The sequence below is a fragment of the Argopecten irradians genome, chromosome 2 (genome assembly GCF_041381155.1).
Source record: "Argopecten irradians isolate NY chromosome 2, Ai_NY, whole genome shotgun sequence".
Classification (NCBI taxonomy): Eukaryota; Metazoa; Mollusca; class Bivalvia; order Pectinida; family Pectinidae; genus Argopecten; species Argopecten irradians.
Genome location: NC_091135.1, coordinates 29098805 through 29121757, shown reverse-complemented (window position 1 = coordinate 29121757; position 22953 = coordinate 29098805). Strand labels below are relative to the sequence as shown.

The 22953-nt window shown below is 40.3% G+C and overlaps 1 protein-coding gene across 3 annotated transcripts in view; it reads right to left on the bottom strand.

Moving 5' to 3' along the window:
- LOC138315059 (sepiapterin reductase-like) overlaps positions 1-22325 on the bottom strand; it is a 28983-nt gene extending 6658 nt beyond the window's left edge. The window contains exons 1-2 of one of the 3 annotated variants that reach the window (XM_069255788.1): positions 18454-19172; positions 92-244 (exon numbers count right to left, since the gene is read on the bottom strand). In XM_069255788.1, the coding sequence (XP_069111889.1) occupies positions 92-244; positions 18454-19078 (778 nt within the window). In that variant the 5' untranslated portion in view covers positions 19079-19172. Of the gene's footprint in view, positions 1-91; positions 245-18453; positions 19173-22306 lie in introns of those variants that run through there. The other 2 variants (XM_069255786.1, XM_069255789.1) reach the window with 2 other exon arrangements.
- Positions 22326-22953: the final 628 nt, after the last annotated feature.

The window sequence follows — 22953 nt, the reverse complement described above, 5'->3', positions numbered from 1 at the left end:
ACGACGCACGACGACGGACAAAATGCGATTAGAATAGGTCACTTGAGACTTCGTCTAAGGTGACCTTAAATTGTTTGGTACGCGTACTAACCAGTTATCACTTTTCTTAATCCATGTGATGCAGTGTTTTCTTCTATATCCTGCAGCATGACTGTATCCACAGCACCAGGAGAAAACGTGAGAATCCGGACAGATGGTTCCTCAGTAGAAAGGACTCGGAAGAACATATCACGGGCAGCCTTCCCTGTAAACATCAACTCAGCCGAAAATAAGTTAGGCCTAAATGTTCATGAAGCAATAGCAAAATGTTTTCTTGGGACGGAATAGTATGACAAGTAAATATAAACGTAGGATCAATACATGTATTCTGTGTAGAGCTAAAGTAAACTCATCTTGTAGAATTTGTTAGCTATTCGCAGCGCCACGAAACAATGCAAACAAAACAATTCAATGATGTTTCAGTCTCGTTGCTACCTGTGCCATAAATCAGGTTACACTTTCAAACTGTTTTTACTTTTAACATACACGAAGTACAAACAGATATTTTGGTATATATGCAATCAAACGTTTTGTTGTATGCATAATATAAACAAAAGGCCCATGGGCCTTAACGGTCACATGAGTTCCTATAAAGTATGAAACAAAGACATATAAACACTATATATTGGCCCATCAGGCACTTGAAGTCAGTCAGTGATTTTATAAATTTGACGTTTTAATCTATGAAGAGTATTAGCTTCATCAAGTCTGCGAATTCAGAAAAAAAGATTTTTGAAACTTTATCCACTTTGACCCGTTTTAGCCTCGCCCCTCTGGCCCCTAGAGGTCGGTCAGGAACAATATGGATATGACGTTAAAATACTATCTTATGCAAAGAATTCTAACCCAGTTCGACTATGAAAACTATTGTTCATATATGTGTTTTTCCTATATAAACTATAATAAACTTAACCCCCTCCCAAGGGGGAAACAGAGACCCCAGGGTCATATAATTCACAATTTTTGTAGAAGGCCTTTAGACCTTCCAATCTATTAAGAATATTTGGTTCCATCAAATCTAGGAATTCAGAAGAAGATTTTTGAAATTATAACCATTTTGACCCCTTTTGGCCCCGCCCCTCTGGCCCCTGGGGGTCGGCCAGGACCAATATAGATATGGTGTTAAAATGCTATTTCAGGCTAATAATTCTAAGCCAGTTTGACTAATTTCCTATAATAAATGACCAAATAATCCATAAAACTGTTTTCCCTAAGTATAGTGAACTTAACCCCCTCAGGGGGGAACACGAGACCCCAGGGTCATATAATTCACAATTTTTGTAAAGGACCTTAAGATCTTTCCATCTATGAAGAGTATTTGATTCAAAAGAGTTTTGAAGTTATAACCTATCTGACCAATTTTGGTCCCGCCCCTAAGGCCCCTGGGGTTCAGTCATGGAAAATTTGTTAATAAGATTCAATGGCCATCTCATAGGGATATTTCTGACATTTGACCACATCTGTGAGTTGAGAAGAATTTTGAAATTTTAGCCAATTTTACCCCTTTTGTCCCCTCCACAGCCCCCTGGGGATGGTTGTCATATAATTCACAATTTGGATTGGCCATATGTCTTAGAAGGTTTGTGCAAAATTTCATTGAAATTGCTTCAGCAGCTTTGGAGAAGAAGTCGAAAATGTAAATTGTTTACGGACACAATACGGACGACGCACGACGACGTACAGGTGACCTAAACAAGAGGCCCATGGGCCTTAACGGTCATCTGACTATTAGTACAATACAACATAGTCGTTTAAAGATTTTAGCCTATTTGACCTCTGTGACCTTGATTGAAGGTCAAGGTAATTCATTTGAACAAACTTGGTAGCCCTTCATCCCAGCATGCTACATGCTCAATATCAGTACCCTGGGCCTTCTGGTTCTTGAGAAGAAGTCATTTAAAGATTTTAGTCTATTTGCCACCCGTGACCTTAAATGAAGATCAGGTCATTCATTTGAATAAACTTGATAGCCCTTCATCCAAGCATGCTGCATGCCCAATATCAGTACCCTTGGCCTTCTGGTTCTTGAGAAGAAGTCGTTTAAAGATTTTAGCCTATTTGACCCCCGTGACCTTGAATGAAGGTCAAGGTCATTCATTTGAACAAACTTGGTAGCCCTTCATCCCAGCATCCTACAGGCCCAATATCAGTACCATGTGCCTTCTGGGTCTTGAAAAGAAGAAGATTTTAGCCTTTTTGACCCCTGTGACCTTATATGAAGGTCAAGGTCCTTCATTCTAACAAACTTGGTAGCCCTTCATCCCAGCATGCCAAAGGCCCAATATCAGGTCTCTAGGCCTCTTAGTTATTCACAAGAAGTTGTTTAAAGGATTTTTAGCCTTTTTGACCCCTGTGACCTTATATGAAGGTCAAGGTCCTTCATTCGAACAAACTTGGTAGCCCTTCATCCCAGCATGCTGTAGGCCCAATATGAGTATCCTGGGCCTTCTGGTTCTTGAGAAGAAGTTATTTAAAGATTTTAGCCTATTTGACCCCCGTGACCTTGAATGAAGATCAAGGTCATTCATTGGAACAAACTTGGTAGCCCTTCATCCCAGCATACCACAGGTCTAATATCAGGTCTCTAGGCCTCTTAGTTATTCACAAGAAGTAGTTTAAAGGATTTTAGCCTATTTGAACCCTGTGACCTTGAATGAAGGTCAATGTGATTTATTTGAACAAACTTGGTAGCCCTTCATCCCAGCATCCTACAGGCCAAATATCAGTACCCTGGTCATTCTGGTTATCGAGAAGAAGTCGTTTAAAGATTTTGGCCTATTTGAGCTGCGTGACCTTGAATGAAGATCACATTCATTTGAACAAACTTGGTAGCCCTTCATCCCAGCATCCTACAGGCCAAATATCAGTACCTGGTCATTCTGGTTATCGAGAAGTCGTTTAAAGATTTTGGCCTATTTGAGCTGCGTGTGACCTTGAATGAAGGTCAAGGTAATTCATTTGAACAAACTTGGTAGCCCTTCATCCCAGCATGCTACATGCCCAATATCAGTACCCTGGGCCTTCTGGTTCTTGAGAAGAAGTCGTTTAAAGATTTTAGCCTATTTGACCCCTGTGACCTTAAATGAAGGTTAAGGTCATTCATTTGAACAAACTTGGTAACCCTTCATCCCAGCATGTCACGGGCCTAATATCAGGTCTCTAGGCCTCTTAGTTATTCACAAGAAGTTGTTTAAAGGGTTTTAGCCTATTTGACCCCTGTGACCTTGAATGAAGGTCAAGGTCATTTATTTGAACAAACTTGGTAGCCTTTCATCCCAGCATCCTACGGGCCCTATATCAGTACCCTGGGCCTTCTGGTTCTTGAGAAGAAGTCATTTAAAGATTTTAGCCTTTTTGACCCCCATGACCTTGAATGAAGATCAAGGCCATTCATTTAAACAAATTTGATAGCCCTTCATCCAAGCATGTCAAAGGCCCAATATCAGGTCTCTATGCCTCTTAGTTATTCACAAGAAGTTGTTTAAAGGATTTTAGCCTATTTGACCCCTGTGTCCTTATATGAAGGTCAAGGTCATTCATTTGAACAAACTTGGTAGCCCTTCATCCCAGCATGCTACAGGCCCAATATCAGTATCCTGGGCCTTCTGGTTCTTGAGAAGAAGTTATTTAAAGATTTTAGCCTATTTGACCCCCGTGACCTTGAATGAAGATCAAGGTCATTCATTGGAACAAACTTGGTAGTCCTTCATCCCAGCATACCACAGGTCTAATATCAGGTCTCCAGGCCTCTTAGTTATTCACAAGAAGTAGTTTAAAGGATTTTAGCCTATTTGAACCCTGTGACCTTGAATGAAGGTCAATGTGATTTATTTGAACAAACTTGGTAGCCCTTCATCCCAGCATCCTACAGGCCAAATATCAGTACCCTGGTCATTCTGGTTATCGAGAAGAAGTCGTTTAAAGATTTTGGCCTATTTGAGCTGCGTGACCTTGAATGAAGATCACATTCATTTGAACAAACTTGGTAGCTTTTCATCCCAACATGCTACAGGCCCAATATCAGTACTCTGGGCCTACTGGTTCTTGAGAAAAAGTTGTTTAAAGAGTTTAGCCTATTTGAGCTGCGTGACCTTGAATGAAGATCAAGGTCATTCATTTGAACAAAACTTGGTAGCCCTTCATCCCAGCATGTCACAGGCCAATATCAGTACCCTGGTCATTCTGGTTCTTGAGCAGAAGTCATTTAAAGATTTTAGCCTATTTGAGCCTCGTGACCTTGAATGAAGGTCAAGGTCATTTATTGGAACAAACTTGGTAGCCCTTATCCCAGCATGCCACAGGCCTAATATCAGGTCTCTGGGCCTCTTAGTTATTCACAAGAAGTTGTTTAAAAGATTTTAGCTACTTGATCCCTGTGACCTTGAATGAAGGTCAAGGTCATTCATTTGAACAAACTTGGTAGCCCTTCATCCCAGCATCCTACAGGCCAAATATCAGTACCCTGGTCATTCTGGTTATCGAGAAGTCGTTTAAAGATTTTGGCCTATTTGAGCTGCGTGACCTTGAATGAAGATCAAGGTCATTCATTTGAACAAACTTGGTAGCCCTTCATCCCAGCATGTCACAGGCCAATATCAGTACCCTGGTCATTCTGGTTCTTGAGAAGAAGTCATTTAAAGATTTTAGCCTATTTGAGGGTCGTGACCTTGATTGAAGGTTAAGGTCATTCATTTGAACAAACCTGGTAGCCCTTCATCCCAGCATGCCAGAGGCCTAATATCAGGTCTCTAGGCCTCTTAGTTATTCACAAGTTGTTTAAAGGGTTTTAGCCTATTTGACCCCTGTGACCTTGAATGAAGGTCAAGGTCATTTATTTGAACAAAATTGATAGCCTTTCATCCCAGCATGTCACAGGCTCAATATCAGTACCATGTGCCTTTTGGGTCTTGAAAAGAAGTTGTTTAAAGATTTTAGCCTTTTTGACCCCCATGACCTTGAATGAAGATCAAGGCCATTCATTTGAACAAACTTGGTAGCCCTTCATCCCAGCATCCTACAGGCCCAATATCAGTACCATGTGCCTTCTGGGTCTTGAAAAGAAGAAGATTTACGCCTTTTTGACCCCAATGACCTTGAATGAAGGTCAAGGCCACTCATTTGAACGAATTTGATAGCCCTTTATCCATGCATGTCAAAGTCCCAATATCAGGTCTCTAGGCCTCTTAGTTATTGACAAGAAGTTGTTTAAAGGATTTTTAGCCTTTTTGACCCCTGTGACCTTGAATGAAGGTCAAGGTCATTCATTTGAACAAACTTGGTAGCCCTTCATCCCAGCATGCTACAGGCCCAATATCAGTACCCTGGGCCTTCTGGTTCTTGAGAAGAAGTCGTTTAAAGATTTTAGCCTATTTGACCCCCGTGACCTTGAATGAAGGTCAAGGTCATTCATTGGAACAAACTTGGTAGTCCTTCATCCCAGCATACCACAGGTCTAATATCAGGTCTCTAGGCCTCTTAGTTATTCACAAGAAGTAGTTTAAAGGATTTTAGCCTATTTGAACCCTGTGACCTTGAATGAAGGCCAATGTGATTTATTTGAACAAACTTGGTAGCCCTTCATCCCAGCATCCTACAGGCCAAATATCAGTACCCTGGCCATTCTGGTTATCGAGAAGAAGTCGTTTAAAGGTTTTGGCCTATTTGAGCTGCGTGACCTTGAATGAAGATCACATTCATTTGAACAAACTTGGTAGCCCTTCATCCCAGCATCCTACAGGCCAAATATCAGTACCCTGGTCATTCTGGTTATTGAGAAGTCGTTTAAAGATTTTGGCCTATTTGAGCTGCGTGACCTTGAATGAAGATCAAGGTCATTCATTTGAACAAACTTGGTAGCCCTTCATCCCAGCATGTCACAGGCCCAATATCAGTACCCTGGGCCTTCTGGTTCTTGAGAAGAAGTCATTTAAAGATTTTAGCCTATTTGACCCCCGTGACCTTGAATGAAGGTCAAGGTCATTCATTTGAACAAACTTGGTAGCCCTTCATCCCAGCATGCCACAGGCCTAATATCAGGTCTCTGGGCCTCTTAGTTATTCACAAGAAGTTGTTTAAAATATTTTAGCCTACTTGACCCCCTGTGACCTTGAATGAAGGTCAAGGTCATTCATTTGAACAAACTTGGTAGCCCTTCATCCCAGCATCCTACAGGCCCAATATTAGTACCATGTGCCTTTTGGGTCTTGAAAAAGAAGTTGTTTAAAGATTTTAGCCTTTTTGACCCCCATGACCTTGAATGAAGGTCAAGGCCATTCATTTGAATGAATTTGATAGCCCTTCATCCAAGCATGTCAAAGGCCCAATATCAGGTCTCTAGGCCTCTTAGTTATTCACAAGAAGTTGTTTAAAGGATTTTAGCCTATTTGACCCCTGTGTCCTTATATGAAGGTCAAGGTCCTTCATTCGAACAAACTTGATAGCCCTTTATCCCAGCATGCTGTAGGCCCAATATGAGTATCCTGGGCCTTCTGGTTCTTGAGAAGAAGTTATTTGAAGATTTAGCCTATTTGACCCCCGTGACCTTGAATGAAGATCAAGGTCATTCATTGGAACAAACTTGGTAGCCCTTCATCCCAGCATACCACAGGTCTAATATCAGGTCTCTAGGCCTCTTAGTTATTCACAAGAAGTAGTTTAAAGGATTTTAGCCTATTTGAACCCTGTGACCTTGAATGAAGGTCAATGTGATTTATTTGAACAAACTTGGTAGCCCTTCATCCCAGCATCCTACAGGCCAAATATCAGTACCCTGGTCATTCTGGTTATCGAGAAGAAGTCGTTTAAAGATTTTGGCCTATTTGAGCTGCGTGACCTTGAATGAAGATCACATTCATTTGAACAAACTTGGTAGCCCTTCATCCCAGCATCCTACAGGCCAAATATCAGTACCCTGGTCATTCTGGTTATCGAGAAGTCGTTTTAAAGATTTTGGCCTATTTGAGCTGCGTGGACCTTGAATGAAGGTCAAGGTCATTCATTTGAACAAACTTGGTAGCCCTTCATCCCAGCATGTCACAGGCTCAATATCAGTACCCTGGGCCTTCTGGTTCTTGAGAAGAAGTCGTTTAAAGATTTTAGCCTATTTGACCCTCGTGACCTTGAATGAAGGTCAAGGTCATTTATTGGAACAAACTTGGTAGCCCTTTATCCCAGCATGCCACAGGCCAAATATCAGGTCTCTGGGCCTCTTAGTTATTCACAAGAAGTTGTTTAAAAGATTTTAGCCTACTTGACCCCTGTGACCTTGAATGAAGGTCAAGGTCATTCATTTGAACAAACTTGGTAGCCCTTCATCCCAGCATCCTACAGGCCCAATATCAGTACCATGTGCCTTCTGGGTCTTGAAAAGAAGATTTACGCCTTTTTGACCCCATGACCTTGAATGAAGGTCAAGGCCACTCATTTGAACGAATTTGATAGCCCTTTATCCATGCATGTCAAAGTCCCAATATCAGGTCTCTAGGCCTCTTAGTTATTGACAAGAAGTTGTTTAAAGGATTTTTAGCCTTTTTGACCCCTGTGACCTTATATGAAGGTCAAGGTCCTTCATTCTAACAAACTTATTAGTCCTTCATCCCAGCATGCTGTAGGCCCAATATGAGTATCCTGGGCCTTCTGGTTCTTGAGAAGAAGTTATTTAAAGATTTTAGCCTATTTGACCCCCGTGACCTTGAATGAAGATCAAGGTCATTCATTGGAACAAACTTGGTAGTCCTTCATCCCAGCATACCACAGGTCTAATATCAGGTCTCCAGGCCTCTTAGTTATTCACAAGAAGTAGTTTAAAGGATTTTAGCCTATTTGAACCCTGTGACCTTGAATGAAGGTCAATGTGATTTATTTGAACAAACTTGGTAGCCCTTCATCCCAGCATCCTACAGGCCAAATATCAGTACCCTGGTCATTCTGGTTATCGAGAAGAAGTCGTTTAAAGATTTTGGCCTATTTGAGCTGCGTGACCTTGAATGAAGATCACATTCATTTGAACAAACTTGGTAGCCCTTCATCCCAGCATCCTAACAGGCCCAATATCAGTACCCTGGGCATTCTGGTTCTTGAGAAGAAGTTGTTTAAAGATTTTAGCCTATTTGACCCCTGTGACCTTGAATGAAGGTCAAGGTCATTCATTTGAACAAACTTGGTAGCCCTTCATCCCAGCATCCTACAGGCCTAATATCAGTACCCTGGGCATTCTGGTTCTTGAGAAGAAGTTGTTTAAAGGATTTTAGCCTATTTGACCCCTGTGACCTTGAATGAAGGTCAAGGTCATTTATTGGAACAAACTTGGTAGCCCTTTATCCCAGCATGCCACAGGCCTAATATCAGGTCTCTGGGCCTCTTAGTTATTCACAAGAAGTTGTTTAAAAGATTTTAGCTACTTGATCCCTGTGACCTTGAATGAAGGTCAAGGTCATTCATTTGAACAAACTTGGTAGCCCTTCATCCCAGCATCCTACAGGCCAAATATCAGTACCCTGGTCATTCTGGTTATCGAGAAGTCGTTTAAAGATTTTTGGCCTATTTGAGCTGCGTGACCTTGAATGAAGATCAAGGTCATTCATTTGAACAAACTTGGTAGCCCTTCATCCCAGCATGTCACAGGCCAATATCAGTACCCTGGTCATTCTTGTTCTTGAGAAGAAGTCATTTAAAGATTTTAGCCTATTTGAGGGTCGTGACCTTGAATGAAGGTCAAGGTCATTTATTGGAACAAACTTGGTAGCCCTTTATCCCAGCATGGCACAGGCCAAATATCAGGTCTCTGGGCCTCTTAGTTATTCACAAGAAGTTGTTTAAAAGATTTTAGCCTACTTGACCCCTGTGACCTTGAATGAAGGTCAAGGTCATTCATTTGAACAAACTTGGTAGCCCTTCATCCCAGCATCCTACAGGCCCAATATTAGTACCATGTGCCTTTTGGGTCTTGAAAAAGAAGTTGTTTAAAAGATTTTAGCCTACTTGACCCCTGTGACCTTGAATGAATGTCAAGGTCATTCATTTGAACAAACTTGGTAGCCCTTCATCCCAGCATCCTACAGGCCCAATATCAGTACCCTGGTCATTCTGGTTATCGAGAAGAAGTCGTTTAAAGATTTTGGCCTATTTGAGCTGCGTGACCTTGAATGAAGATCACATTCATTTGAACAAACTTGGTAGCCCTTCATCCCAGCATGTCACAGGTCCAATATCAGTACCCTGGGCCTTCTGGTTCTTGAGAAGAAGTCGTTTAAAGATTTTAGCCTATTTGACCCCTTTGACCTTGAATGAAGATCAAGGTCATTCATTTGAACAAACTTGGTAGCCCTTCATCCCAGCATGTCACAGGCCCAATATCAGTACCCTGGGCCTTCTGGTTCTTGAGAAGAAGTCATTTAAAGATTTTAGCCTATTTGACCCCTTTGACCTTGAATGAAGATGAAGGTCAAGGTCATTCATTTGAACAAACTTGGTAGCCCTTCATCCCAGCATGCCACAGGGCTAATATCAGGTCTCTGGGCCTCTTAGTTATTCACAAGAAGTTGTTTAAAGGATTTTAGCCTATTTGACCCCTGTGACCTTGAATGAAGGTCAAGGTCATTTATTTGAACAAACTTGGTAGCCCTTCATCCCAGCATCCTACAGGCCCAATATCAGTACCATGTGCCTTCTGGTTCTTGAAAAGAAGAAGATTTTACGCCTTTTTGACCCCATGACCTTGAATGAAGGTCAAAGCCACACATTTGAACGAATTTGATAGCCCTTTATCCATGCATGTCAAAGTCCCAATATCAGGTCTCTAGGCCTCTTAGTTATTGACAAGAAGTTGTTTAAAGGATTTTTAGCCTTTTTGACCCCTGTGACCTTATATGAAGGTCAAGGTCCTTCATTCTAACAAACTTATTAGTCCTTCATCCCAGCATGCTGTAGGCCCAATATGAGTATCCTGGGCCTTCTGGTTCTTGAGAAGAAGTTATTTAAAGATTTTAGCCTATTTGACCCCCGTGACCTTGAATGAAGATCAAGGTCATTCATTGGAACAAACTTGGTAGTCCTTCATCCCAGCATACCACAGGTCTAATATCAGGTCTCCAGGCCTCTTAGTTATTCACAAGAAGTAGTTTAAAGGATTTTAGCCTATTTGAACCCTGTGACCTTGAATGAAGGTCAATGTGATTTATTTGAACAAACTTGGTAGCCCTTCATCCCAGCATCCTACAGGCCAAATATCAGTACCCTGGTCATTCTGGTTATCGAGAAGAAGTCGTTTAAAGATTTTGGCCTATTTGAGCTGCGTGACCTTGAATGAAGATCACATTCATTTGAACAAACTTGGTAGCCCTTCATCCCAGCATCCTACAGGCAAAATATCAGTACCCTGGTCATTCTGGTTATCGAGAAGTCGTTTAAAGATTTTGGCCTATTTGAGCTGCGTGACCTTGAATGAAGATCAAGGTCATTCATTTGAACAAACTTGGTAGCCCTTCATCCCAGCATGTCACAGGCCAATATCAGTACCCTGGTCATTCTGGTTCTTGAGAAGAAGTCATTTAAAGATTTTAGCCTATTTGAGCCTCGTGACCTTGAATGAAGGTCAAGGTCATTCATTTGAACAAACTTGGTAGCCCTTCATCCCAGCATGCCACAGGCCCAATATCAGGTCTCTAAGCCTCTTAGTTATTCTCAAGAAGTTGTTTAAAAATTTTAGCCTATTTGACCCCTGTGACCTTGAATGAAGGTCAAGGTCATTTATTTGAACAAACTTGGTAGCCCTTCATCCCAGCATCCTACAGGCCAAATATCAGTACCCTGGTCATTCTGGTTATCGAGAAGTCGTTTAAAGATTTTGCCTTTTTGACCCCCGTGACCTTGAATGAAGGTTAAGGTCATTCATTTGAACAAACTTGGTAGCCCTTCATCCAAGCATGTCACAGGCCAATATCAGTACCCTGGTCATTCTTGTTCTTGAGAAGAAGTCATTTAAAGATTTTAGCCTATTTGAGGGTCGTGACCTTGAATGAAGGTCAAGGTCATTTTATTGGAACAAACTTGGTAGCCCTTTATCCCAGCATGGCACAGGCCAAATATCAGGTCTCTGGGCCTCTTAGTTATTCACAAGAAGTTGTTTAAAAGATTTTAGCCTACTTGACCCCTGTGACCTTGAATGAAGGTCAAGGTCATTCATTTGAACAAACTTGGTAGCCCTTCATCCCAGCATCCTACAGGCCCAATATTAGTACCATGTGCCTTTTGGGTCTTGAAAAAGAAGTTGTTTAAAAGATTTTAGCCTACTTGACCCCTGTGACCTTGAATGAATGTCAAGGTCATTCATTTGAACAAACTTGGTAGCCCTTCATCCCAGCATCCTACAGGCCCAATATCAGTACCATGTGCCTTCTGGGTCTTGAAAAGAAGAAGATTTACGCCTTTTTGACCCCCATGACCTTGAATGAAGGTCAAGGCCACTCATTTGAACGAATTTGATAGCCCTTCATCCATGCATGTCAAAGGCCCAATATCAGGTCTCTAGGCCTCTTAGTTATTCACAAGAAGTTGTTTAAAGGATTTTAGCCTATTTGACCCCTGTGACCTTATATGAAGGTCAAGGTCCTTCATTCGAACAAACTTGGTAGCCCTTCATCCCAGCATGCTGCAGGCCCAATATGAGTATCCTGGGCCTTCTGGTTCTTGAGAAGAAGTTATTTAAAGATTTTAGCCTATTTGACCCCCGTGACCTTGAATGAAGATCAAGGTCATTCATTGGAACAAACTTGGTAGTCCTTCATCCCAGCATACCACAGGTCTAATATCAGGTCTCTAGGCCTCTTAGTTATTCACAAGAAGTAGTTTAAAGGATTTTAGCCTATTTGAAGCCTGTGACCTTGAATGAAGGTCAATGTGATTTATTTGAACAAACTTGGTAGCCCTTCATCCCAGCATCCTACAGGCCAAATATCAGTACCCTGGCCATTCTGGTTATCGAGAAGAAGTCGTTTAAAGGTTTTGGCCTATTTGAGCTGCGTGACCTTGAATGAAGATCACATTCATTTGAACAAACTTGGTAGCCCTTCATCCCAGCATCCTACAGGCCAAATATCAGTACCCTGGTCATTCTGGTTATTGAGAGAAGTCGTTTAAAGATTTTGGCCTATTTGAGCTGCGTGACCTTGAATGAAGATCAAGGTCATTCATTTGAACAAACTTGGTAGCCCTTCATCCCAGCATGTCACAGGCCAATATCAGTACCCTGGTCATTCTGGTTCTTGAGAAGAAGTCATTTAAAGATTTTAGCCTATTTGACCCCCGTGACCTTGAATGAAGGTCAAGGTTATTTATTGGAACAAACTTGGTAGCCCTTTATCCCAGCATGCCACAGGCCTAATATCAGGTCTCTGGGCCTCTTAGTTATTCACAAGAAGTTGTTTAAAGGATTTTAGCCTATTTGACCCCTGTGACCTTGAATGAAGGTCAAGGTCATTTATTTGAACAAACTTGGTAGCCCTTCATCCCAGCATCCTACAGGCCCAATATTAGTACCATGTGCCTTTTGGGTCTTGAAAAAGAAGTTGTTTAAAGATTTTAGCCTTTTTGACCCCCATGACCTTGAATGAAGGTCAAGGCCATTCATTTGAATGAATTTGATAGCCCTTCATCCATGCATGTCAAAGGCCCAATATCAGGTCTCTAGGCCTCTTAGTTATTGACAAGAAGTTGTTTAAAGGATTTTTAGCCTTTTTGACCCCTGTGACCTTATATGAAGATCAAGGCCCTTCATTCGAACAGACTTAGTAGCCCTTCATCCCAGCATGCTGTAGGCCCAATATGAGTATCCTGGGCCTTCTGGTTCTTGAGAAGAAGTTATTTAAAGATTTTAGCCTATTTGACCCCCGTGACCTTGAATGAAGATCAAGGTCATTCATTGAAACAAACGTGGTAGCCCTTCATCCCAGCATGCCACAGGTCTAATATCAGGTCTCTAGGCCTCTTAGTTATTCAGAAGAAGTTGTTTAAAGGATTTTAACCTATATGACCCCTTTGACCTTAAATGAAGGTCAAGGTCATTCATTTGAGTAAACTTGGTAGCCCTTCATCCCAGCATCCTACAGGCCAAATATCAGTACCCGGGTCATTCTGGTCATTCTGAAAAGTCGTTAAAGATTTTGGCCTATTTGACCCCCATGACCTTGAATGAAGATCAAGGCCATTCATTTGAACGAATTTGATAGCCCTTCATCCAAGCATGTCAAAGACCCAATATCAGGTCTCTAGGCCTCTTAGTTATTGACAAGAAGTTGTTTAAAGGATTTTTAGCCTTTTTGACCCCTGTGACCTTATATGAAGGTCAAGGTCCTTCATTCGAACAAACTTGGTAGCCCTTCATCCCAGCATGCTGTAGGCCTAATATGAGTATCCTGGGCCTTCTGGTTCTTGAGAAGAAGTCATTTAAAGATTTTAGCCTATTTGACCCCCGTGACCTTGAATGAAGATCAAGGTCATTCATTGGAACAAACTTGGTAGCCCTTCATCCCAGCATGCCACAGGTCTAATATCAGGTCTCTAGGCCTCTTAGTTATTCACAAGAAGTTGTTTAAAGGATTTTAGCCTATTTGAACCCTGTGACTTTGAATGAAGGTCAAGGTTATTTATTTGAACAAACTTGGTAGCCCTTCATCCCAGCATCCTACAGGCCAAATAGGAGTACCCTGGGCCTTCCGGTTATTGAGAAGAAGTCGTTTTAATGAAAAGTTTACGCACGGCGGACGGCGCACGACGACGGACGGTGCATGATGACAATAGGTCATCCTGACCCTTCGGGTCAGATGACCTAAAATAATTAATTTTGCTAAAAACCGTTGACGTCAACATTTTCGATATATTGGCACGTCAAAATGACATTATATAAAGGGACTGTGGATTGAAAAACAGGGTTTTGGTCATGTAATGCTCCATGTCTCAACAATTTTTTTTATGTGCGAGTATTACCAGAAGTACAGAAAATAATTATCAACATCAGAAAATGTTGCCTAATGCATGAATTAGACGACATTAGAAAATTAAAGTATATAGTCAATGCATATGTTCAAAGGTTGTTCAAATATTAAGGATAACGTTGTTTTGACCACATTAAAAAAATATTGTCTTTTGTGAAAACCGTAGCTAAGATTACATAGATTTGTTTGTTAAGCTGATTGTTAATCAAAATATAAACGTATGATTGCTGGCTTTTTGGAGATGAAATCCTGGTCATTTACGCGTTGAATTCAACAAAACACTTAATTTTGAAATTGTATGATAATGTTTGGCACAACGGGTGAACCAGTCGTTTCACTCCCTTAATGCTGAGCGCTGTAAAGAAGCTGAAACTATCACTTTTATAAACACTTTGGTATGTCTCAGCCATAGGACCGAAACTAAAGCCTTCCCCACAGAAGCAAGCGCTCAACAGAAGGCCAAACGTGAGGCGGTGTAAAGAGAGACTTTAGGAAGAGGCCAGAAAGAATAGAAAAGATATGATCCTAAATTTAGTCGCCTTTTAAAATCAAATAGGCCATGGGCTAGGAGGGTTCATGCACCCCCTTAACCCTTATAACCCACTGATCACAAATCGAAATATAAACATTGGATAAGTTGGAATGAACTTCCGGTTATGACGTCATCAAAATGGCCGCCATCTCGAATTTCACTAAAAAAATGAAAAATAGTCATAACATTGACATTTTTTGCAACTGAAAATAGAACATTAAAAGCATATCAGGACCACATAATCCAATATATGTAGTGATTTCTACACAGGAAATGAGAAAATAAAATTTTAAGCTCAACAGCTAGGGTCATGTAAGGACGGCCTCCCATGTATGCGGTGTGTTGTGTGAAAGTTGTGCGAGGTGTGTGTTTTGGGAGACTGCGGTGTGTTCTCGTTGTGCCTTCTTGTATAGTGGAACTGTTGCCTTTTTATAGTGCTATATTCACTGAAGCATGCAACCGAAGACACCAAGCAACACACCCCATCCGGTCACATTATACTGACAACGGGCGAACCAGTCGTCCCACTCCCTCTATGCTTAGCGCCAAGCAGGAGCCGAGACTACCACTGTTATAGACTTTGGTGTGTCTCGGCCAGGGGACAGAACCAAGCGCCTTCCTCACAGGGGCGAACGTTCAACTCAAGGCCAAAAGTAAGACGGTGCCGAGGGAGGCATAAGAAAAGACAATCTGATTGAAATACAGATCCTTATAACCATTCAGTTCAATATAGGCCTATCAAACGTGATGATATGGATCTGAATTTTAATCAGATTGTAGAAAAGATTAAGTCAGTTAGGCGGTAGAGAAAAGATAAGATCCTTAATTAAGTCCCCTTGTACGATCACGCAATAGGGGCAGCATGTACAATTCTAACGCCCTACCTGTAGGGCAGCACAGGTGATATCAGCAAGGTCATAAATGTTTAATGTTTTTCATTGGTCTGACTTTTCCCACTCCCTTGAAGGTGCTGGTTGTGTCACATATGGTGTATGCGTAAAGAGACCAGAAAAGAAGTTCTCTACAGTGCTTTCCAGACTTGGCAAATAGTGGAACTTCATCACTACAGTCCTCATTTATGACCTAAAAGAATCCACCTGTGCCATCTATGGTCACTGAGGGTTCACAAGAATGAGGAATTAAGGAGAACCAGCTCAACCCTTCGCAGAATGTTGATCTGGTGTCTTTTCCATCATGCTGGGAAAGTCTGGAACATCATATACGATATGTGAATCACTAGGTTGGAAACAGGAAGAGCTCCTATATCCCTGAAACCGATGTTTCTTATGTTAACTCTCGCCATAGACGGTTGACAAGTTGGAACCACGATGGTAACCCGGGAATGTAATGTCACATCAGCTCATCAGCTCATCGCTATCGAAGACAAAGAACTATTGAAAGAAATCGGTGACACTGTAGTAACTATCTGACATTTCCTTACGTTATACACCGGAAATAACAACGGATGTGTCATTCTAAAAGACACAAGACGTCTCCGAAAGTGTCATGGTATTTACGGAATGACAGGCTTACCTCAGTTTTAATTTGATACCAGGCTTTTTACTTTAATAATTTAGTAAGACGCTACTAGTCTACAAAATTTCGAACATTATAAGGGATTATTTTGAAGTTCCACTTAGATATTAAGCCATGTATAAATTAAATTTGTTAAGATCTAAATCGTCAATAGCCAATGTTAAATTCAGGAAATTCTAAGACACCATGAAACTGTAGTGTCGGCGGTTTGGAAAAAATAACAATCATATGCACTGTATACTCATCCGGTGATGTTTTGTAAACCAAATAATGGTATAACAATAATTCTCTTTTGCATTTCTATATTTTTTTACTGATGACAAGAGATCAAATAACTGATTACGAATAATAATTGTTCTTGGGAAATATTTTTGCTGCGTCAAGTCAAATATGAAAAATTACCATTTTTGAGCTTAAATCTTATTTTTCATTTCCTGCGTACAAATCACTACATATATTGCATTGCATCGGTCCTGATATGTATTTGTTGTTCTATTGTGGTCAGTTTGATACCTCATTTGTCTACTTCGGTTGAAAAATGTTAATGTCATGACTTTTTTGCTACCATCCTAGGATCGTAGCTGGATCCCAGGATGGTAGCTGGGATGGTAGCTATTAGAATCGGTCGCTTTGCCTGCCATGTTGTTGGGATTTCACATCGATATAAATAATCTGTTCACTTTGATTGGTTTGCCAAATCTATTTACGTGTGTTACTTGTTGTTGAAGATGTCATGTGTGTTGCAAACAAATTATCATTCGATAAACCCAGAGAAGTCCGAATGCTTTTTCTGGTTGTCGGGCATTATTCTCAGAAATCACACAAGGCGGCGCTACATGTACTGAATATAGTCGCATTCAACCAGTTTCTGTTGGCTTTGTATGCTACGCCAGACAGAGAATGCGTAGTATCAAGCGCCTGGTTGAACGAGACTAGTACTGAATAGGGTAAGTCTAGAGAGGTTTCAAATGTTCGATGATATAAATGTTCATCTATATATAGCCTAACTGTTAGCTAGCTAGCTGATATGACCCACTCTTAGTATTACTGTCCGTACATGGAAGATGCTGAAATGTTAGGCTTTACATAGGGGATATTTGTGGAACTGTATGTGCTAAACAAAAGTGCAGTTTTAACCGAAATATAACGCTTGTATTTCACCAACTTGTTAAAGTATATCCGTACTTCGTACATGGTATATTTCAGTGGAAATTATAAAATAACTGATAACTTGCTGGAAAATCCGCCAGACTATATTTTCAGAATAGATATACCACGGATACTTGTTCTACACTAAAATCTCGATAATACAAACCCTGCACGACCACGATTTATCAGGAAAATGGCGCCCGAATCCCGGACGTATTCAGGTCTGTTTCCGTAATTCGTTTTAATATTACTTTAACAGGCAATTCTTGTAACACACCGAACATCCGTATGATTCAAGCGTTCTCGCTACATGGCTATCCTGCAAGTTAGCTTGATTTGCATACGATTCTAACAACTACGCTTTAAGCGGCGTAGTAAAAACGTTAATTTTCATCACGCAGGTCGTATTATGTTTCCCGACGTCGCCTTAGATACCAGGCGTCAGTTGGCTATTACTGCGTCAGACGCCAGGTAAAACAAAGACATGTATCTTAACTATAAATACATCTATATAGATTTGAATTTGTTTAGTGTTGTAACCTCATCTTTGGCCATCTTTATCAATGGTTGCAACTTTAAAGAAACTTTTATTTTTTGTTTCGGAAAGTAGCCTAGTGGCCCTTTCATGAATATCATCAAGTTGATTATCTTTTACATTGAATGCGAAAATATCTAAATTATCATTCTTCAAAAATGAATTGTCGTAAGAACTATGCCTGCTCACTGTTAACAGAACAATTCGTCAAGCTTTCATATAATTGCTTCCTAATAATTAATGCTGTATGGTAGACTTCTTAGCTTTTTGTGAAGCTAATACTTGTTCATTTTTAGTGAAATTAGAGATGGCGGCCATCTTGATGACGTCATAACCGGAAGTTCATCCCAATTTATGCATTGTTAACATTTTGATTCGGATCAGTGGGTCATAGACAAGGATTAGGGGAGATATTCGTATGGAGGTTTGGGGGATGCATTTGGGACCCTCCTAGCCCATTGCATATAACGCCCAACCTGCAGGGCTGGAAGTGGTCACTTTTATTCAGATAGTTCTCCTCTATATTACCATTTGGTGACTTAGCTACGAGCGAATTTCTATTACATTCATGCCAGCAGTATAATATATCTATAACGATTCGATACTTACTGACAGTAAATCAAAACTACCAAAGGAAATGAATTTCAAATGATTACGACGAACATCATGCTTACCTGTACCATACAAACTGAGCGACGGTGTTGGAAGACGCCCTGCTCCCGATGACATGTTTATTATGACTCGAGATTGTGAGGGATCGTAAAATGTTTTAAAGAAACTTGAGTTGAGTAGAATCGTACCACAGAGGTTGATGTCAAAGTAAGATCGAACACGATCGCCATCACAGTGTTGTAAGCCTGTTCGGTCTTTGTCCCCAGTTGATGCACAGTTATGAACAAGCATGACTTGTTCAAAATCACCCTTCGTTATTTTGTTTTCAGATAGAACACTATCAAATATGTCATCAAAATATCCTTGGTCAGTTTTCCCTTGATCATATTGTCGTATTATCACCGTTATATTAGGTGTCAATGTTATAATTTCTGTCCGAACTATTTCCATAGCATCCACATTCCTGGCCATCAGTACTAAAACAGAATTAGGAGGAAACATGGCCGCAAACTTTAGGGCCATACATCGACCAAGTCCTTTGCTGCCACCGGTAATGGCTACAAAACTCTTCTTACGGAATAGCTGGCTTGTTTTCTCCATTGTGGCCCGGCGCCTGTCTATAGAAAGGGTGTATTTATATTCCCTTGTGTTAATAATACACGTAGCACACATGGGATTACGTAACATGCCAAAACTGTTATCAGCAACATTTGAGCCAAGGTCGACTAAGCACAAGGTCACACATACCGTGAATAAACGAAGTTAAAAAGCATGCATTTGAAATAAAAAAAAAAAGAAAAATGAAATGTTTTTTTCTAAAATTATTACGGACACATTCCCCAGTTATAATAGTGTCGTATCCAAGGAAGAAGCAGCCATTTTTCTTTTTGCTCTGCTTAGTTACCTTCACTGGATCACCCCCAATATACAGCACGGGGCATGACACGTGCGTCATTCAAAAGATAACTTGTCTCGGTACACATGCCCCGACATCGCAATAAATGTCAAATGAAATAAACTCAACTGACAAGGTTTCATTGAAATAATACATGAATGTGTTGTCAGCTAAATTCCAAATTATATCCATTTGAAATTTAAAAAAAAAGAAAAATGAAATGTTTTTTCTAAAATTATTACGGACACATTCCCCAGTTATGATAGTGTCGTAACCAAGGAAGAAGCAGCCATTTTTCTTTTTGCTCTGCTTAGTTACCTTCACTTGATCACCCCCAATATACAGCACGGGGCATGACACGTGCGTCATTCAAAAGATAACTTGTCTCGGTACACATGCCCCGACATCGCAAATAGCAATGTCAAACTGAAAATAAACTCAACTGACAAGGTTTCATTGAAATAATACATGAATGTGTTGTCAGCTAAATTCATAATTATATCCAAAACGATAATAAAGCACTTCAATATACACTAGGTTTTACACGTAAACTCACACGTGTGTGTGTCATTGGTAGTTACCGCATAGCTCCTTTGTTTGATTGGAGTTGTTATTGAACGTATTGTACTGCACTTTTGGCCTTTGGTTGAGCGCTCCCACTGTGAGGAAGGCTCTGGGTTCTGTCTCCTGGTCGATACACCAAAGTCTATGAAAGTGGTAGTTTCTGTTCCTGCTTAGCGCTCAGGATAACGTGAGTGGGACGACTTGTTCGCCCGTTGTCAGTATAATGTGACCGGGTTGGGTGTGTTGCTTGGTGTGTTCGGCGGTATGCTTCAGAGCACTATAAAAAGGCAACAGTTTCACTATACAAGAAGACACAACATGAATATACCACAGTCTCCCAAAACACGCACCTCGCACAACATACACATAACACACTGCATACATGGGAGGCCGTCCTTACTTGACCATAGCTGTTAATTGGACGTTAATTAATCAAACAAACAGGATAGATCTATCACACGTGGGTCTCACATATCACACGATATAAGCCACGCCCAGCAACCAATCAACTCGCGTCTAGCATTATATTGAAACCCAGTATGCAATAGGTACTGCGCAAGTTGCGCGGCAAGTACATCACTGTCATCGTGAACGGTAAGACCGACACGACAGTTATACCTGTATTTTGTAAAGCTTTTTGTTTGTTTGTTTGTTTGATTAATTAACGTCCTATTAACAGCTATGGTCATGTAAGGACGGCCTCCCATGTATGCGGTGTGTTGCGTGTATGTTATGCGAGGTGCGTGTTTTGGGAGACTGCGATATATTCATGTTGTGTCTTCGTGTATAGTGGAACTGTTGCCCTTTTTATAGTGCTATATCACTGAAGCATGCCGCCGAAGACACCAAGCAACACACCCCACCCGGTCACATTATACTGACAACGGGCGAACCAGTAAAGCAACGGGCTTCATAATCGTAGTCTGTATATTCTTTGTTCAGTTCTTCTACAAAATGAAATATCTTCATTTAAATGTTGACTGGAAGTAGTATCCTCCTGTAGTCGTTAGCCGTGTCTTACATGTATATATACACAATGTGTATCGCGGGAAAGGTTCCGATTGAGTTAACCAATCAAATTTTATGTTAGGAAATCACATATTTACTAAAAAGAAAAAAAAATCATTGATTGGAACTCGACCTGTACTTCCTGGTTCATCCGAAATACTGACACGCTAACCATTCGACTTTTTCGTCGCAAATACTTTCGGCTCTTCGGTAAGTCGGATATTTACCTCAGAGTCGTTATGCATCGTTACCGCATTGTTTTGTTGTTGTATTGAAGTTGTTTATTGAATGTATTGCCCGTTATAATACACGAGCACAAGTTAGTATTTGAATGCTAACCTGATTCGAGCACGTGTGCGAGTTAGTATTTGGTTATCAACCTGCGGAGTCGTGCATAGCTGTAGGTTATGGAACATGGGTAAGACCACAGGCGTTTGTTACATCGAAAGGCTGCAAGGTGACTGGATTACAGGGGCACATAAAATATCTATTATACATGTATTTCCGTAAAATTGACGGTAAAATATGAATAGCAAACAATACACAGTTTTTAAAAAGTTAATTTCTTTTTAGCTTATTATTATAATTAATATATAAAAAGACACAAAAATACAAGTGATTTCTTAATTTCGTTTTGTTAATTAAAAAATAATTTTGATATATAATCATGATACTCTCATGTGTGTCTCGCCCAAGGGACAGAATCCAGAGCCTACCTCACTAGGGTGAGTGCTCAAAGAAGGGCCAAAGGTGAGACAATGTCAGAGAGACGTTAGAAGAATAAAGTCAGTTGGGAAAAAGAGAAAAGATATTATCCTTTTAATCGCGTTTTACGATCATGCAATAGGGGCAACAAGTTTTATTCTTACGCCATACCTGCAGGACTGTTTTAAAGTTTTAAAGATGCTCCACAGCAGACAAAGCATAAACGATATCCATCATTTGAACAATAACTGATGTTTAATTATGCTTGTATGCATCTAACTAACACAAAAATGCATATAACATGCTTTGTTTTGCTTTCGGTGTATGCACAATCACTACTTAATTTTATATAGGGCATCTTATCAGAAATTTTATTCGGGACAAATTAATTATTTTTGATACTTTATCTTGAATTAAAATAAGAAGCTCAAACTTTTCAGTGGTGGTAATGGCGTAAATTAAGCACCTTTTGTAACTGAAGAAAAATTCTAATTCGTCTGCTCCGGTTTTTGATAAAGAAAAAAAATACTATTAGTAGGCGGCGGAGCATCTTTAAAGTTATATTTCATGCTAATTTCACTGTCAGGATATGTCGCTTAAACATTTGATATTTGAACATTGACATGTAACTTGATAATTTAGCTCCCCAAAAGTATATGTCGGTCTATAAGAGAGCCGAAATCTAGGCCTCATATATTCATGGTTTTGAATAAAGCACCTTCAATCAACACCATGTTCAGTACCTTCGGGTTTTGTGTGAATTCCGAATCGTATCACGTGACTGACGTCTACACGACCTGCATATGGTGATCCAGATACATGTAACTAGCGTAAGCGCACATGCGCTTGTTAACGTTTTCCTTCTGGCTAATATGAGCAAATCGTGCTGGTATATATATATGTCCACAGAGCGAGTATTTGGAACATCTAATTCAGACATTGCCGTAATTAAATATTGTGTGTATCAAATATTGTAATGTGCGAGCATTACTTTCTTTGTAGATCCAGTCTGCTGAGGTCGACCACATGTTTTGTTAACGAAAAATTGTTGACATTTTCTCTTGGTTTCACAACTCTCGTGTTACTTCGAGATTGTCGCGACGATGTTCGGAAGAGCTCGGAATGATTGGGCATTTTTCGAGCCTTTTTTTACGTGTACACGTTTAAAATATTTGTTACTTTTATAATTAAAAAAATACTTCCAGTGCTGCAATCTAATAAAAAGTGGTTAAAGTAAACAGTTTAAAACTCGGACAGACGGAGAGAAATGTGTATAACACTTAAATAGTTTTCACAATGACAAAAAGAGCGAGTGATAGACCATACAACTTTAATTAGTTTGAATGGATGATCTGAAATGTGACCTGTTCGTGTGATATATTGTTAGATT